General features: G+C 42.4%; 2 protein-coding genes across 8 annotated transcripts in view; one reads left to right on the top strand and one right to left on the bottom strand.

The window, feature by feature from the left end:
* LOC133409421 (reticulon-4-like) overlaps positions 1-8,900 on the top strand; it is a 30,293-nt gene extending 21,393 nt beyond the window's left edge. For all 6 annotated transcript variants that reach the window (XM_061689379.1, XM_061689380.1, XM_061689383.1 and 3 more), the window contains 6 exons: positions 5,235-5,442; positions 5,577-5,715; positions 5,797-5,866; positions 6,502-6,548; positions 6,646-6,704; positions 8,025-8,900. In XM_061689379.1, coding sequence (XP_061545363.1) covers positions 5,235-5,442; positions 5,577-5,715; positions 5,797-5,866; positions 6,502-6,548; positions 6,646-6,704; positions 8,025-8,067 — 566 coding nt within the window. In that variant the 3' untranslated portion in view covers positions 8,068-8,900. The remainder of the gene's footprint in view (positions 1-5,234; positions 5,443-5,576; positions 5,716-5,796; positions 5,867-6,501; positions 6,549-6,645; positions 6,705-8,024) is intronic.
* Positions 8,453-16,480, bottom strand: znf365 (zinc finger protein 365). 2 transcript variants are annotated; one of them, XR_009769405.1, is made up of 7 exons: positions 16,363-16,480; positions 15,089-15,518; positions 14,255-14,546; positions 13,126-13,261; positions 12,979-13,031; positions 10,051-11,751; positions 8,453-9,083 (listed from the first exon to the last, which is right to left on the bottom strand). XR_009769405.1 is itself a non-coding variant. In XM_061689388.1 (6 exons), exons 2-6 carry the CDS (start codon positions 15,504-15,506, stop codon positions 11,574-11,576), a joined length of 1,077 nt encoding a protein of 358 aa, XP_061545372.1. In that variant the 5' UTR covers positions 15,507-15,518; positions 16,363-16,480; the 3' UTR covers positions 8,453-11,573. The 2 variants fall into 2 exon arrangements, 1 of the variants encoding a protein (XP_061545372.1); XM_061689388.1 differs by having other exon boundaries at positions 8,453-11,751.
* Between the last annotated feature and the right edge of the window lie 83 nt (positions 16,481-16,563).

The following is a 16,563-nucleotide window of genomic DNA, read 5'->3' as shown; positions in this document are numbered from 1 at the left end:
AGATTTCAATCAATTGTTTTTGCACCGCTGCTTCGTTTATCGAAATGGTAAGTGACTAGAGGTGCAACAGTTCATCAACATCTAATCGACTTATCAAATAAATCGACAACTATATTGATAATTGACTAATCGTTGCGAGAACTTATTTAACATAGAATTGTCCAAATCCTCACTTTCAGCCTCTTAACACAAAATATTCTTTGATTTCTGTCGTCCTCCATTAAAGCAGACAGATTGTTTCATCAAAACGCATTTGCAATTTTACTTTGGAAAACAATGATTTTCATCCGATTTTCTCACGGATGTTGCGGATCAAACCATTAACTGGATCATAATCAATTTGTTTTCTGTACTGTCAATTTGAAATAATGTCCCGCATTTCACTAAAAGGATAGAAATTTAAAAAAGAATATTTCCAATTCATCAATTAATGAGAATATAAACGACAGATTTATCTATTAAAATACGCTAATTGTTAGTTGCAGCCCTACAAATAACATTTAAAACAAGTTTTGCTCAGTTTTGATCCCTTCTGGGATTTGTTTTATTTCTCCTGATTAATTTTTGCAGGAAGTTTTCTTTTCCCCAGCATCAACCTCCTCAGTAATGATAGAATAATTACTTTATTATTATTATTATTATTATTATTTTTTTTAATACCTTTACCTTCACGTATGATAAGCACAGTGGGGAGCGAGCCTTGCCGCCAAGAGGCTAAAACTGCGAGTAAATGATGCCCTACTTCCTGGGATTTTGTGTTTTAGGTATAGGAGTGTGGACTTTCGTGGACTTAAAAGTTGACTCAAGTCCCTATATAGTGATTAGAGAGTGATGAATGATTCTGAACACACTTTTTAGTGGATTTTTAATACGAACAGTTCAGTTGTACCGAACTCTTTATAGTACTTTTTATATAGCGGACTACGGTGAACTAAAAGGCCAGTAAAAATCCCCTTTTAGTGATTAGGCCGTCGGGAATGAAATGAGTGAATGAATTCGAACGCAGTAGCCATTTTTCTATAGCGGACTATGTTGTTGACTGAATTGCAAGGTCACTCTTGCGCCATGGGGTAGAAAACAAGAAGTAGTTTTGAGTCAGCTTTGGCCGTTGGCTCGATGAAGCATAAAAATGTGTCATGTCAGTTTATCTAAGAGGAATTCTTCTGTCTGACCCATAAAAGAAGCAAAAGGAAAGTCAGCGACTCCTGATCGCTGACGGTCCCCTCATCATTCTCATGCTTCTTGCTAGCATAAGCCCGAAGCTACGCTAACACATTTGTTCAGCTTCATGACCGCTTTCCTTTTGCCTTTCACTGTAGTTGGACTTGTGTTTTTTTGTGTGTTGATGTTTTCCTGGGTACTGAGGCGCTCGCCCGCTAAACCAGAGCAAATCTGGGAAGGACGTCAGCTCACATGGTTGCACGCAAAAAGCACAAAACCTTTTGTTGATTCATCTTGTGGCAAAATAGCTCCACGGAAATCCAAATCTTGCCGGCCAGCCAGGGTATGTAAAATCCAGACAACGAACGCCAAGTGCGAATATAGACATTTTCACATCTACCACTTCAATTACGTTGCAATACTGACATTAAATTCACTATATACAACAGACAAACATCAGCAAATTAGCGAATATAATTCAGTAAATGCGCAACCTACTTGCGTATTCGGCAAAACCGGTCTAAGCACTTCCTCCTGGCTCGAGGTTAGTTTGACCCCCGCTATTCCTGCTGTGCACTTCTTGACCTCTTAGGGGCAGCATGGTGGATACAATGAGCTGCACACTCACAGTGACAAAGAAAATACAAGTCCCGATCGAATATTTTTAATACAACTCCTTTTTCACACAGTTTGAAGAATATATTCTTGAGAGTATTGTTATATTGTCCTTTTGTATGTGTTCATACGGCGTTTGTGTACCAATATTCATTATTTTGAGAGATATAAGTGCCCCGAGTTTAATGCAAATGTTCGTTAGCTTGTCAATGATGTATATTATTCACTGTGTGTTAGCTTTGCGCTTGCGATTTTTCTGAACAAAAACGAAGAAAGACAAAGTCTGTAATGTATTTGAACATTCAATAGGTTCAATTCAATTCACCCTTAGTCATGGTACTCTCCTGTTTTCCCCAGAGCGGTTTACCGTCTTATGCTGCAAAGGTGGGGTGGGGGGGGCGTGATGGGTCGGTGTCACTATGAATCTGTTGCTAAGCTGATGTTAGCCATGTTATCAGTAACTGTAGCAAGTCTCCAGTATTTATTTCACTGACACGAGACACGTTGACACTCTTAACTGTTTGCAAACAATTCTTTCAAGACGGCATTCTCATTGAAAAAAATGCTCGTAACTTTTTAAAACCGAGGTATACCAACAAGCTGGTAACCAGCCCATGCCTTCAGACAATAAAACCCGTGTATATCCCATCCAAAAGCTTTAAAGTGTGAACATGTTTACTTACATTCCATCCGACTTTTAAGTATGAACACATCATTTCTTTTCATTTTGTACAACTTCTTCCTGTTTGCCAACCTTACTTCTCTACTGCCCGAGTTCTCTATCAAATTAAGTGTGAAGCACATTTCCTTTGATTACAAACAACCTGTACCGTCTAATTTGTTGTCCCTGCACCATCCATCCTCCTCCCGACATGCGCTTTTGAGAGTCCAGTATGACGTGCAATTTAGATTTATGGCCTATTAAGTTCATTAAAATACAAATATTTACCAAAATTATTTCTGTGTAAGCATAGGTTAGTGATTGGAATATGACAAGTTCCAATTTATGTCCAATTTCGGGTTATGCCAATGCCGTTGGAACAGAACTCTTGTCAACAGTAAGTGAACCATCGTCCACACTTAAAATCCCGATATAGTGAGTAGTCGAGTCATCGTTTCAACCCTAGAGTCAACTGTATAGTCCGCTGTATATAAATCCCTTTATACTGATAGGGGAGTTGGGAATGAGCGAATAATGCGTTCGGAATAATTTACTCTTACTATACTCCTTAATCACTACAACGGGATTTTTAATCGACAATCTACAAACCCCAATTACGATGAGGTTGGGATGTTGTGTCAAACGTAAATAAAAAGAGAATACAATGATTTGTGAATCATTTTCAACATCTAGTCAATTGAATATATGACATAGACAAGATATTTCATGTTCCAGCTGATGAACGTTTTATTTTTGGGAAATATTCTCTCTCTCATTTAGAATTTGACCCCTGCTATACATTCGCAAAAAGCTGGGACAGGCGCAACAAAAGACTGAGAAAGTTGAGGAATGCAAAAAAAAAAAACGGTTTCGAACATTCCACAGGTGAACAGGTTAACTGGAAACAGGTGTGAGTGTCATGATCGGGTATAAAAGGAGCATCCCCGAAAGGCTCAGTTGTTCACAAGCAAAGATGGGGTGAGGTTCACCACTTTGTCAACAACCGCATGAGCAAATAGCCTTACAGTTTAAGAAGAACATTTCTCAACCTACAATAGCAAGGAATCTGGGGATAACATCATCTACTGTCCATATTATCTAATGATTCCGAGAATCTTACGCGGCAAGGAAGAAATCCAACCATGAATGCCCGTGACCTTCAACCCCTCAGGCGGCACGGCATTAAAAAAACGTTGTCATATCGTGTCAAGGATATTGCCTGCACGAGAGCCCAGGAGCACTTCAGAAACCCATTGTCAGTTAACAGTTGGTCGCTACGTCTACAAATGCAAGTTAAAACTCTACCATGCAAAGTAAAGAAAGTAACTTATCAACAAAAGCCAGAAACGCCGCCGGGCGGCTTCTCTGGGCCCGAGCTCATCTGAGAGGTAATGACCCAAAGTGGAAAAGTCTGCTGTGGTCTGACAAGTCCACATTTCAAGTTGTTTTGGGAAATCACGGACGTGGTGTCCTCCGGGCCAAAGAGGAGAAGGACCATCCGGCTTGTTATCGGCGCAAAGTTGAAAAGCTAGCATCTGTGGTGGTGTTGGGGTGTATTAGTGCCCATGGCACTATTCATGCTGAAACTTGCACTACATACAGGTTTTGGAGCAACATCTGCTGCCATCCAAGCGACGTCTTTGTCAAGGCCGTCCCTCCTTATTTCGGCGAGACAATGCCAAGCCACATTGTGCACGTGTTACAACAGCGTGGCTCGCTAGTAAAAGAGTGCGAGTATGAGACTGTGGCCTGCCAGCAGTCCAGACCTGTCTCCCATTGAAAACCTGTGCAGTTGGATTATCAAGCACAAAATACCACAATGGAGAAAAACACGGACTGTTGAGGAACTCAAGCTGTACGTCAAGCAAGAATGGGAAAGAATTCTTCGTACAAAGCTTCAGCAATTCGTGTCCTCACCTTCCTAAATGCTTGTTGAGTGTTGTTGAAGGAAAGGAGATGTAACACGGTCGTAAACATGCCGCCGTCCCAGCTTCTTGGGAGCGCGTGACGGCCATCGAACTCAAATTTTGTCAATAGTCGTCGTCGTCTCGTCTCGTCCCGTCCCCCCCAAAATGTTCTTCAGTTTGAGCATTAAATATCTTGTTTTTGCACTGTATTGAATTGAATATAGGTTGAACATGATTTGCAAATCATTGCATTCTGTTTTTATTTAAATTTAACACAATGTCCCGACTTCATTGGAATCGGGGTTTGTATAAAATAATTCCCATGTGTTTCGAGCGTACTGGATGAATCATTTAAGCCCCAAAGTCAACGATCGAGGGAGTAAGGAATGAGTGAATGATTCTCAACTGTGAGGCCAATGGAGAACACTATTTACGGTTCAAAACTATTAATATAGGCCAGTGGTTCTCAAGCCTTTTACATCAAGTACTACCTCAAAAATACTGGGCTTTTATTCTTCAAGTGTATTTAATATTTTTGTTAGCCACTGTAACACCATGCACGGTTTGAACAGTTATATTGCGCTTAAATAATGTGGTGGTGGTGGGGGGTGAACTTAAATCGTAAAGACTAAATGTGAATTTAGTCAACTTAAAAGTAATCCAGAAAGAAGTGACTACTACAAAACCTTTTTTGGGAGGCGTCAATTACTTCCCCCTTCAATAGCTGGCCAGGCTTGACTGCAAAATGTAACGATAGTTTCCCTCAAATGGAAACGGTAGCGTTTTCGTTCCGCGATGACTCATTTAAAGCACGGTTTTGAACATTTCATTTCAACGTGATGTCTAACAATACGAATGATAACGTGGATGTGTTTTACTGGCGTCCCCAGTGGCGGATCTGGTGTACTGGCGCGACCTGAAGACCACCGGCGTGGTGTTCGGGGCGGCGCTGCTGCTGCTGCTGTCGCTGACGGTGTGCAGCATCGTCAGCGTGTGCTCCTACGTCGGCCTGGCGCTGCTCTCCGTCACCGTCTGCTTCCGCATCTACAAAGGCATCCTGCAGGCCATCCAGAAGTCCGACGAGGGACACCCCTTCAAGTGAGTGGCTCTTTGTGCGTCGCGTACGTCCGGTAATGAGATCCGCGGGCACGGCGGCGTCCGATCCATCGACCCGTTCGATCTGTCGATTGACTGATCGATTGCCGTCCGCGTGGCACGACGGTGCGTCGCAGGCAGTACCTGGAACGTGAGGTGGCGCTGTCCGAGGACACGGCGCACAAGTACGGCGACGTCCTCCTGGAGAAAATCAACAAGACCGTCAGCGAGCTGAGGCGTCTCTTCCTGGTCGAGGACCTGGTGGACTCCATCAAGGTGGAAGATGCTCCTCCTCCTCGCTCTCGGACTTTTTAACACGCTGTCCGACAAAAATAAAACCAAAATGTGCGATTCCAGTTCGCCTTGCTGATGTGGATCCTGACCTACGTGGGCGCGCTCTTCAACGGACTCACGCTGGCCATTCTGGGTGAGCGCGACACTTTCGAACCTGCCGTCCAAAAACAAAGAAATGGAAACATACGATCCTTTTAAAAGGCCTAGGGAAAGTAAACTTCGCTCTGGTGGAGCAATTAGCCTAATTCAGTCTCATATGTCATTCTCCACCCAAAATTGAGACCCTGAGCGCTAGAGTGGGCGAACTGCATTTGATCATGTTCAGGTTAAGTGCAAACATGAATAGAAGGTTTAGTTCCAATTTTGACATGTAGGGGCGAGTCCATCATTTCATTCAGGACATCCTGGCAACTATTTTTCACATTTCCTGAATTCTCACTTTTTCCTCAGAAAAAGCTCATTTAACGCATTCCCCTCAAATTCGGTTTCTTAACCAACCAATTTAAATCATTCTCACTTGAAAATGTTCAATATTCAAGTACGAGTCCACATTTTCAGAGAATTCCCACCGGAATGGCAAAATGTACCTCTATCCTATACATGAGGTCCCCCCCGCCCCCCGATCTTAATGTGTCAAATTGTACATTTCCTGCATTTCAATGAATTCTGCAGCATTTCCAGTTCAGCCTCGGCTCTTCGGCCTTCACGCACACAATTTCCGCGCCGACTGCAGTTTATCGTTTGATGATTTCGTCTTCTATTTTTTAGCCGTCATCGGAGCCTTCAGCTGTCCAATCATCTACGAGAAACACCAGGTGAGACTTTTAACATCCACCTTACCACCATTTCGTGCTATTGCTCCTATTCTTGTTTAGTTTTTTTGTAACCTTGTTTTTTCGAATTTTGTGTCAGGCTCAGATCGATCATTACCTGGCGCTCGTCAACAACCAAATCAAAGACGTCATTGGAAAGTAAGTCACCTTCAAAAACTTGGCTTCATCTCGGTGGAAGAAAATGTCCCTTTTGTTAAAACGAGGATGCAAACACGGTCCTTAGTGAATGAACATTTGGTTGTCGTGCACAAAACAATGTAAGAATGAGTTCAACAAATATTTTGACTTGATAGTAAAAGACAAATATGAAAGCGACAATTTTGAAACTCGACATGAAACTGAAAACAAGGTTGACATGAAGGCAAAATATTTTTTTTTACATCAGAGTGACCATAAATGAGATAATAGTGAAATGTAAATAATTGTTCACGTGAAAGCGAGAACAATTGACAGGAAAGCAACAATTTGAAACATTTACATGAAAAGAAGTTTGAAATGAAATCGAATGTTTCATGTTGCCGGAAAGTTTGATTTTATTTATTTTTTGAACAGCAAAACAACCATAATAAATGGTTGCCATAATTGTCAAATAGCTGACATGAAAGTGACAATTTGAAATTGTAGGCATAATAGAGTGGAAACAAACCATGGGGAAAAAATTGAGAAGCAGTAAAGTGCCCTTCAAAAAATGGATGTAATGAAAATACATTGACCTAAAAAGTCACCACGGAAAATATGTTGACAGAATAGTACAATAGTTATCAAAAACATTAACGAGAGTAAATTTCTTTCTGATAGTGAGCATAACAAAATTGTCACCATAAAAGATGTTTGTTTTTTTTTTCCTTTCCTAAAATATACAAAAGTGGCAACTTTAGAACTTGTTGACATGACGGCAAAAAAAAAGGAACCTTAAAAAAGTAGTTGGCCTTTTTAAGTTAACAGGGCAGTGATTTTTTTCTTTTTGCACATTATAGTAAAAAGTTGTAATGTGTGCAAAAAAAGGGTTGGCAAAAGCGAAGAATTTAAACGATGTTATTGATTTTAGTAAAAAAAAAATATGAACAACAGCAAGATTTGACAGTGAAAAGTTCCTTTTCTATTAAACAGGTCGTGAATATTTAGGTTGAATTGTTCCCAAAAATAATTCCCATGGTAGTTAGGGTTGCACATGGTCGTTATGTTTAATTGGCGTTACTATTTTGAAGGGGGTTCTTGGTAAAATGTATCTTCCCCTGCACCCAAATGTTTGAGAAGACCTGGTATTGTGGCCACAGAATAGATAGAGCCTTGAGGGACACCACTTTTTGTTTAAACATTCCCTTGTTGTTAGTTTTTTTCTACAAATGTGAAATGTTGGAGAAGTTTCCCATGTTAACAAGATGTGATGGACGGAGGGCCCAGAATGGAGCCTTGAGGGACACCACCTTTAATTACGTTGGTGTTTTTGTCTTCCAGGATCCAGGCCAAAGTTCCTGGGATGAAACGCAAAACCGAGTGACGAGAAGATGAAGTGGGAAAGTGCGGAGAAGAGGCTGGCTGGACGGACAGGAAGGGGGGTTTATTGTCTATGTAGTGGGGGAACGTGAAGGAATGAGGGAGGAGGCGTGGTCCTTCTAAGTTTATTTGTCAAATAATAAAAACACTTTTTTTCCACTTGTGAACCTTTTGGTTTTCTGGCAGAAGACAAAGAAGGTCGGCTTGATGTGTGAACCGCCCCCGCCCGCCACCTCTGCTTCCCCCGGCCGGGGAAGGCCACACGCTCCCTCGGTTGTTTTGTGACTTCCGATTGAGACCTTTTGTTGTTGTTGTTGTTGTTGTTTTGTAAGAGAGTTTGCTTGCGAGCACTTTAGTTAGACAGGCCAGATTTAATTTTTGATCTCCCCCCTCCAGCCGGCTTCTGTCTCTTCGTGGAGGATGTTTGTTTTCTGCCCGAAGGTGGGCGGGGCTTTTGAGCATTTGCCGACGTCTTCATCTTCATCATCTTCATGGCTTGTGAGTAACACGCTAGGCTCATCTTTCTAGAAAAACGTTCGGCTGTCGTCGTCTTGGTGTCATGGCCGCGATGTAGTGATGGAAGAAACACGTTTACCGTACATTAATCTGCCACGTCAACAACATCCAATGATTTCAATACAACAAGAGAAACAACAAGCAAGGCGTAAAAAGCATATTATGTGTGGAGCTCAACTCTTTATAAACTTCCAGCATCTGTTTGAATCGTGTGATCGACTTGTTCATACTTAAAAATTGTGACCAGAAAAAGTTTGTGGAATGCGTTGTAAGATGTAAACATTATCTACCAATAAAGCTTCTAGAACAAGAGAAAAACAACACGCCACTGCCGCCTCCTCGTCATTTTTTACTGGAAATTACTTTTATAGGTTGCATGAGATCTTACATGTTTCTCACCTGCATTTCATTTTAGACTTCAAGTTTTCGGCTCATCTTTCAAGTGAGCATTAAAACGGTTCACAGTTTTGCACGAGGTTTCTCACTTGAACTTTGAACCTGTTACTGGTAGCCAAAAAACAAGACATTACTTTTGGAACATTTCGAACACATCAAACAAGTCATACAAAATTACAACCCGCTAAATGTGAAGGTATACAGGAGTTGTGTTTTGGAAATGGAAGGAGACATTTTTTCACAGTCAAGTCTGACTTGAGAGAAATATTATACAAATTGTTTTTATGTTGTTTTCACTTTCACAACTCGTGGTATGAGAATCATAGCGACCATTAATACATTATTGACATACCAAGTAAAAAAAAAAGACAAAAGCAAAAATTGGAAAAATTGTTGACATATTGAAAACAAAAAAATTATGTGAGCAATTATTTTGATGACTGGATTTTTGATAGTGAATTGTTATTTTTTGTTCTTTTTTTACCCCAAAGTCACAATTGTTTTTACATAACAATTTTAAATTAACATGAAAGTGCATACGTTTATTTACATTAAAGCGATTTGTTGACATGATCGCAAACATTTCTGAAGATGTTGACATGAAAGCGAAAAAAGTTTGACATGAAAGTGAAATTGTTGACAACAGTAACAATTTTTAAAGTGGATGTATATTAATTAACGTAATATTTTTGACATGATTGTAAATGAAAATATTGGTATTATAGCAAACACCAAAAAAATCCTGATTGGGGAAAAATGAAAGCAAAAAAGTGAAAAAAACTTCTGACAATGAAAGGAAAAAAAAAAGACAATGTGAGTTTAAGGCCAAAATGAATGCTGTTGACAGGAAAGCTACAAATACAATAAAATGTTGGTAGAGAAAAAAAGTGGACATGAGCACGAAAAAAGTTACATGAAAGCAAAAATGTGAAAAAAATGTTGGCATGAAAGCGATTTTTATTGGTGGGGGCATAATTGATCATAATTGTTGACAACGCAGGAAAAAACAAAAGGTTTGAAGTTGACATAATTGCAAAACTAAAACTTGGAATGACGCTCAAATGACCAAACTGACCCGGAAGGATCCATCCATCCATTTTCTGAGCCGCGGGCGTGCCGGAGCCTATCCCAGCTGTCATCGGGCGGGAGGCGGGGTACGCACTGAACCGGTTGCCAGCCAATCGCAGGGCACATACAAACAAACAACCATTCGCACTCGCATTCACAGCCTATGGGCAATTTAGAGTCTCCAATTCATGCATGTTTTGGGGACGCGGGAGGAAACCGGAGTGCCCGGAGAAAAGCCACGCGGGCACGGGGAGAACATGCAAACTCCACACGGGCGGGGCCGGGGATCGAACCCGGGTCCTCAGAACTGTGAGGCTGACGCTCTAACCAGTCGCCCGCCGTGCCGCCGACCCGGAAGCAAGTTTTTCTTTTTCTTCTTTGATATCCCCCTAAGGAGAATGTAATGCTTGATTTTTAGGATAGTTGAGCTATATAGAGGAAACCATGAACATTAAACTTACATGAAATGATTATTAAATTAGGACTAAACCTGGATTAAACACGGACCGCATGACGACAAATGGGTTAGTTTTAAAAAATCCCAAATTTGCCCCGACTTCCTGTATCTCCTGTATAGGAACACGTGTGGATAGATTAATGTTATTAGAGTACAGCACTGACACTTTCGGTGGCATGTTGTTTAATATGCAAGTATAATAAATAAGTGGATTCGCAGCGACTGTCAACGTGAAGTTTACGGGACGGAGTGTACAAACAACTACTTCTGTTTGACCTTTGACCTTGAGCAATGAAAAGTGCCGATTGTCTCTGTCACGTGCTTTCCGGCCTGTCATACACACTTGAATGTTCTAGAAGCATTAGCTTGTGCTACATGTGGCCTGGACAAAAACAATCAACAAGAAAAGGTGCGCATCGAGAAACAACACGTAACATCATAGATATGGCAATCTATGATGACATCATCACAAGTCACATGTGACTTTAGTAAATGCTCTGATAAAACGCAACATGAACATTAATTTTGATTTTTCACGAATATTGGTATTCTTACTAAGATTTCACAGGATGTTTCTTCATGATAATCACATTAAGAATGCAAAGACATTTTATATATAAATATAACAACTTTATGAAATCAGGGGCAGGCAATGTATGGCCTGTGGGCCACAAAAGGGGAGGGGCCTGCGTCTCATTAAATATTGAGTTATCATAAATAATAAAACTATATTGGTGAAATAATTTTTTCTATACATTTAAAATATATTTTTGTATTAATGCATTTGTTGAGGAATCAATGATAATAAATATATCATATTTTACATATCACTTTTAACTTACCTATATACCTTACCTATAATTATTAATAAAACAAATCCATTTGTCATTTAGTAAAATTCAAATTGTTTTGATAAAATTATCTAAAATATTTAAACTTGTATTATTTGAATTGGAATTATAATTCACATTTGCCCATGTGTCTGTTTTAAGAATCAAATGTGGCCCTTGAGCCCCCCCACCGCCCCCAAGAAATGATTTAGCGGCGCTGAAGAGCGCCCCCTCGTGACGACGTTACGCCAGATATCCCGCCGAGCGCCGCCGCTGGTTCCAGATGTCGTCTCGGCGTTCGGGTCGGCAGAAGAGGCGCGACGCGCGTGCCAGACGCTCGCGCTGGTCGCGGTCGCGCTGGTCGCCCGACGGAGGGGTCGTGTTGCCGTGGAGACCGGACGACAGCTGACATCCCGCTGACCTGGAGGAGCAATTGGAAAATGACGTCGAAAGGGAAAGGTCTTCAAGAGGACACTGTTACACAGTTTGCTATTCACAAATTCACTTTGTTGTGTTTTTTGTGCATTATTTTCAGATGCCACAAGATGGCGCCAAAGCTATAACTAATTGGAAAATAGTGATTGGTGTCAAGGAAGTGTGCTGACGTGATGCATTTCAAACAGTGTTGGGGAGTAACTAATTACATTTAACAAGATTACGTAACATAATTTGGGGAAATTACAAAATGTAATTGTAATTCATTGCATTACTGGGGAAAATGTCTCATCAAATTTCAGTTGCTTTCGGAAATTTCTATGATTACAATTTTAGTTCAATTTGAAAAATAGCTAAAACAAAACATTTTTGACCCAGCCCCCTAACAGAATCGGAATCGAGAATTGTTTCTAACCGGAATCGAAATAAGGAACCGGAATCGCTCAAATTCAAACGATGCCCAACCCTAACTCATACCGTGACTTTTTTTGGTGACTTTTTTTTTTTTTTTAATTGAAAAGTATAAGAATGTTTCCCAACAATTCAGATAAAAAGAAAAAAAATATTTTTGGGAAAAAAAATCAGCCAAAAATATGGCAGTTTTTCTAATGACATTACATTTTTCTTGAATAAAAATAAAATACAACTTCAATCTCATAAGATTGACATTTCCCCCCCCCCCCCCCCACCAGTTCCCAATGAGCCTGTTCACCTGTGGGATGTTCCAAACACGTGTTGGGTGAGCATTCCTCAACTTTTTGGGAACGTGTTGCAGCCATCAAATTCTAAGTTGATGATTATTTGCTAAAAACTATCAAGTTGATCAGTTTGAACATGAAATATCTCGTCTTTGTAGCGTATTCAATTCAATATAGGTTGGACATGATTTGCAAATCACTGGATTCTGTTTTTATTTGTTTAACACAACGTCCCAACTTGATTGGAGTTGGGGTTGTACATCGTTTCCCATATTTAACCGCAGCATTACTGTTGAAACTGTGCATAATGCTCATGTGTGATTTACAGTGAGTCATATTCGATGTACTTTTTCAGACTACGATCTCTGCCTTGTTTTTGACGAACACTGAGGCCTCCGACGATTTGAATGTTGGTCGGGATGCTTGTACTTTGAGAGCTAAGGATTTAGTTTTGGGGGTACTTGTTGTCAAAAGTTTGAGAACCACTGCTAAATGTTGGGGTGCCGTGTCGCAACCTGCTCTTGGCGATCCTGTGAGGTTTGTTGCGGTTGGTCGGCGTCTGGCGCGGCTGCGGAGAGAAGACGCACGTGAGACTCGGACGCACGACAGCGAGTTCTAGCGTTCGAGTCCGACGCCCGTGCGGTTCCGGTTTCGGTTCGGACCTGGTAGTTCTCCAAGAGGGTCTCGGCCAACGCGATGCGTCTGAGCAGGTTCTCGATGAAGAACTGGATTCGGACTTTTCCGCTGGTCTCCTGGCGCGCGGCCGCTTCCAGAAACTTCTGGATGGTCAGCACCTGCCTGCAAGCACGAGGAGCACTTGAATCGGGTTCTCGAAGCAGCCACGCGCAGCATTGGCATCAGCAACGGACCTGCGTGCAATATCTCCTGCAGTCATTTCACCGGTTTCTCCTAAAATTGTCCATTAAAATGGCTTTTTTTCCCCATTTCTTTGAATTGATTTGTCATTCATGTATGTCATTAAATTAACGGATCCAATTTTAAATATTACATAAAGCAACAAGTTGCCATAACGCAGTTTTTTTTTTTTTTTAAATGTACTCAACAAACGGCTGGTTAATTATACTGAAATCAATTACAAAATATAACATTAAAAACGAGAATGATTTATTTAATTGAAACAATATTTGACATTTGAAGCGCATACTGGTTAGCGCATCTGCCTCACAGTTGTGAGGTTGCGGGTTCAAATCGCGCCCCGCCTGTGTGGAGTTTGCGTGTTTTTCTTGAAATAATTGGTTCATTGATTCATCAGAAATAATACAGTAAAAACGTTGAAAAATAAACAATTACACAGGTGCATTTAACATGTTTGTATTTCTCTTATTATTGGAAAATGATTGTAATTAAAATACTTCTAAATACAAATAATAATAAAATGATTTGAATAAAATCTATTGTAATGTAAAAATAAACCGTCTTACATTTTGTCATACACATGAACAAATTTGTATTGATTAAATCAATTCTACATTAAATATAACCGTTAATAATAAATAAGAAAAAATAATGTTATTATTCAGATAAACTATGTTCTATATACATACACTTTTAACATTTGTTTTGACCAATTTTGTACTAATTGCTAAATTAACGATCATTAACTTCATTATAAATTGTGAAACAAATTGGAATAAATTGTTAAATAAATAACATATTTTACAATGAGCTTTTTATTTGATCAACTAATTGGTAGATTGTAATGTAATGAATTATACATAATACAAATTGTAAAAAGAATGAAAGGAAGCTTTTTGGGTTTTGTTCTTTTACCTCTCCCGTCGCTCGAGTTCGTTTTCGGAGGCGTCGATCCGCTCCTTGAGGGCGGCGATCACCGTGACGGCGACGTCCACCTGCCGGCTCAACGACCGCTCCGTCTCCGCCACTTCCTGCCTCTGGCGGGACAAACGCTGCGAGCGGGCGCGCTCGCACAGCAGCTGCGAGTCGGCCCGCGCCAGCTCCGTCCGGACGCGGGCCAGCCGCCGCCGCAGGACGTCGCCGGGACCGCGACCGACGGCCGCGGAGGAAGACCAGGCGGCGTCCGCGCCCGGAAAACGGCCACGCCCTGCGCCAAAAGGACGGCTATGAAAAAGGGCTCTTGATGATGTCACGTGAAAAGCAATCTTTGACGATGTCGTGCGGTGTGAAAAGGTCTTTGACGTCGTCTCGGTATAGTGCAGTGAAAAAGGGCTCTTTGATCAAATGATGTCACGAGTCGTGCAAAATAAGTCTCTTCGATAGAGCATCTTTGACGGCTAACGAGTCCTCGATGACGCCATGCGTTGCGGAAAGGGGGTCTTTGGTGATGTCGTGGAGGTCAAATGTAGTAAAGTGCGCTCTTCGACGATGTCGTGTCGTGGAGAAGGGGTCTTTGATGTCATCTGTGGCGGAAAATGCGTCTTTGGTGATGTCGTGGAGGTCAAATGTAGTGAAAAGCAATCTGACGATGCCGTGTGCGGTGGAAAATGATGGGCTCTTCGATTATTTCATACGGAATGGAAAATGAGTTCTTCGATGATGCCGGCTGGAATGGAGAAGGGGGCTTTGATGACGTCACGTGATCGGAGAAAGTACAGTACTGCGGAAAAGGGTCTTCGACGGACTCACCGAGCGGCTCTGCGTTCCGGTCCGGGTCTACGTGCAGATCCGGGTCCGGAGGGAAAGCCGGGCGACGACCTCGCGCCTCGTCCGAGGTCACGGCATCGCTTCTCCCGCCATCTGCCGCGACCTGCGCGGCGCCGCCGGCGTGCCGCTCGTCCTGCGCCCGCGTGCCCGCGCCCACGCTCTGGGTCCTCCTCCTGGATATCAGGAAGCGGGCGGCTTCCCTGCCGTCGCTCAGCGAGCGCACGTGCGGCGCCCGCCCGCCGCCCGTCGGGCTCCGCCCCCCGCGGTCCGCCGGGAGTGTCCCGGTGATGCTGAAGCCGCCGTACTCGTGCGGGTACTCCGGGTAGGCGCGGAGGGCGTCCGGCGAGCGGTCCCCGTCGTGGAAAGAACAGGAACCTCCCGAACAAACTTTTTCTTGCATGACTGGCGGGTGCTGGATGATTGACAAGCAAGATGGCGGCTTAATTGATTTTTGGAAGTAATTAGAAGAAGATTGAAGGTTGGGAATTGGCATGACTTCAATGCTAATTTGTTAGCCTGTCTATGGCCTTTTGCATTACATTTTAGCATTCAGCTAGCAGAATGGTTTGGTTAAACAATTTGGTTGTAAACGGTTCTAGTAGCTGCTGAGGTTTGTAGCCTTGTTTAAAAGGCAAAAACTGCCTCAACGAAGAAAGATTTGGGCCCCAAAACGTGGAGGAAGGAAGCACGTTTTGCCCGCGGCACTGAAGGAATCATTTTTGACGGAGACGTACTTTTTTTCCTAGCGCAACTCCATGCAAGCATATTTCTCTATTTGGTGGATTTTCAGCCATTGTGGGCGCGTCCGGAATGTCTTCAACGGGAGTTCATTGTCCATTCCATTGAATCCTATGGACAATATTAGCGCAAAGTTCCACCCAGTCACGTGGCTTGCAATGCTTCAGTGTGACTGGAGAGATACTTTGTTCATCCACACGGGAAATTCACTCGTTCTATCAATATTAACGCAGTGACAACGGTTAGATTAGCAGCGTTTAATAAAACAAAACCGACCAGCTGTCAGCTAACGTGGCAGAAGCAGCGTCACATACGCGTGATGTCATTTAAACATTTCAAGCCCATTTATATGACGTCACGAACCAGCGCGCGCGTAACAGGTCAATCGGGAGCGGCTAACGCGAGCTGCCTAACTGGCTAGCTACCGAAGCTAGCTGGCGTCGATCGATCGATCGATCGATCGATTCAGTCAATAGAGAAAAAAAAAGACACGATCAAACAGACGTGCTCGCGCTTACCACCCTGGCGCGCGCGTGCGAAGACGAGCAGACGTGCACGCGCTGGAGTCCCGCGGCAGCCTTCGTGACGTCACTAATGGCGACAGACGGCAGTCAAGTCAGCAGACCGGACAAAGCATTGCACTTCCGGCTCGCGTGGCGCTTTCAAAGTGAAGCACTTCCCGTGGAGTTGGCGCGCTCGCTGGTGGGATGGGCTTGACT

This window comes from Phycodurus eques, chromosome 11, assembly GCF_024500275.1.
Source record: "Phycodurus eques isolate BA_2022a chromosome 11, UOR_Pequ_1.1, whole genome shotgun sequence".
NCBI classification, from domain to species: domain Eukaryota; kingdom Metazoa; phylum Chordata; class Actinopteri; order Syngnathiformes; family Syngnathidae; genus Phycodurus; species Phycodurus eques.
Note: the sequence above shows the minus strand (reverse complement) of the source record. Positions and strands in the feature narration are given on the sequence as shown.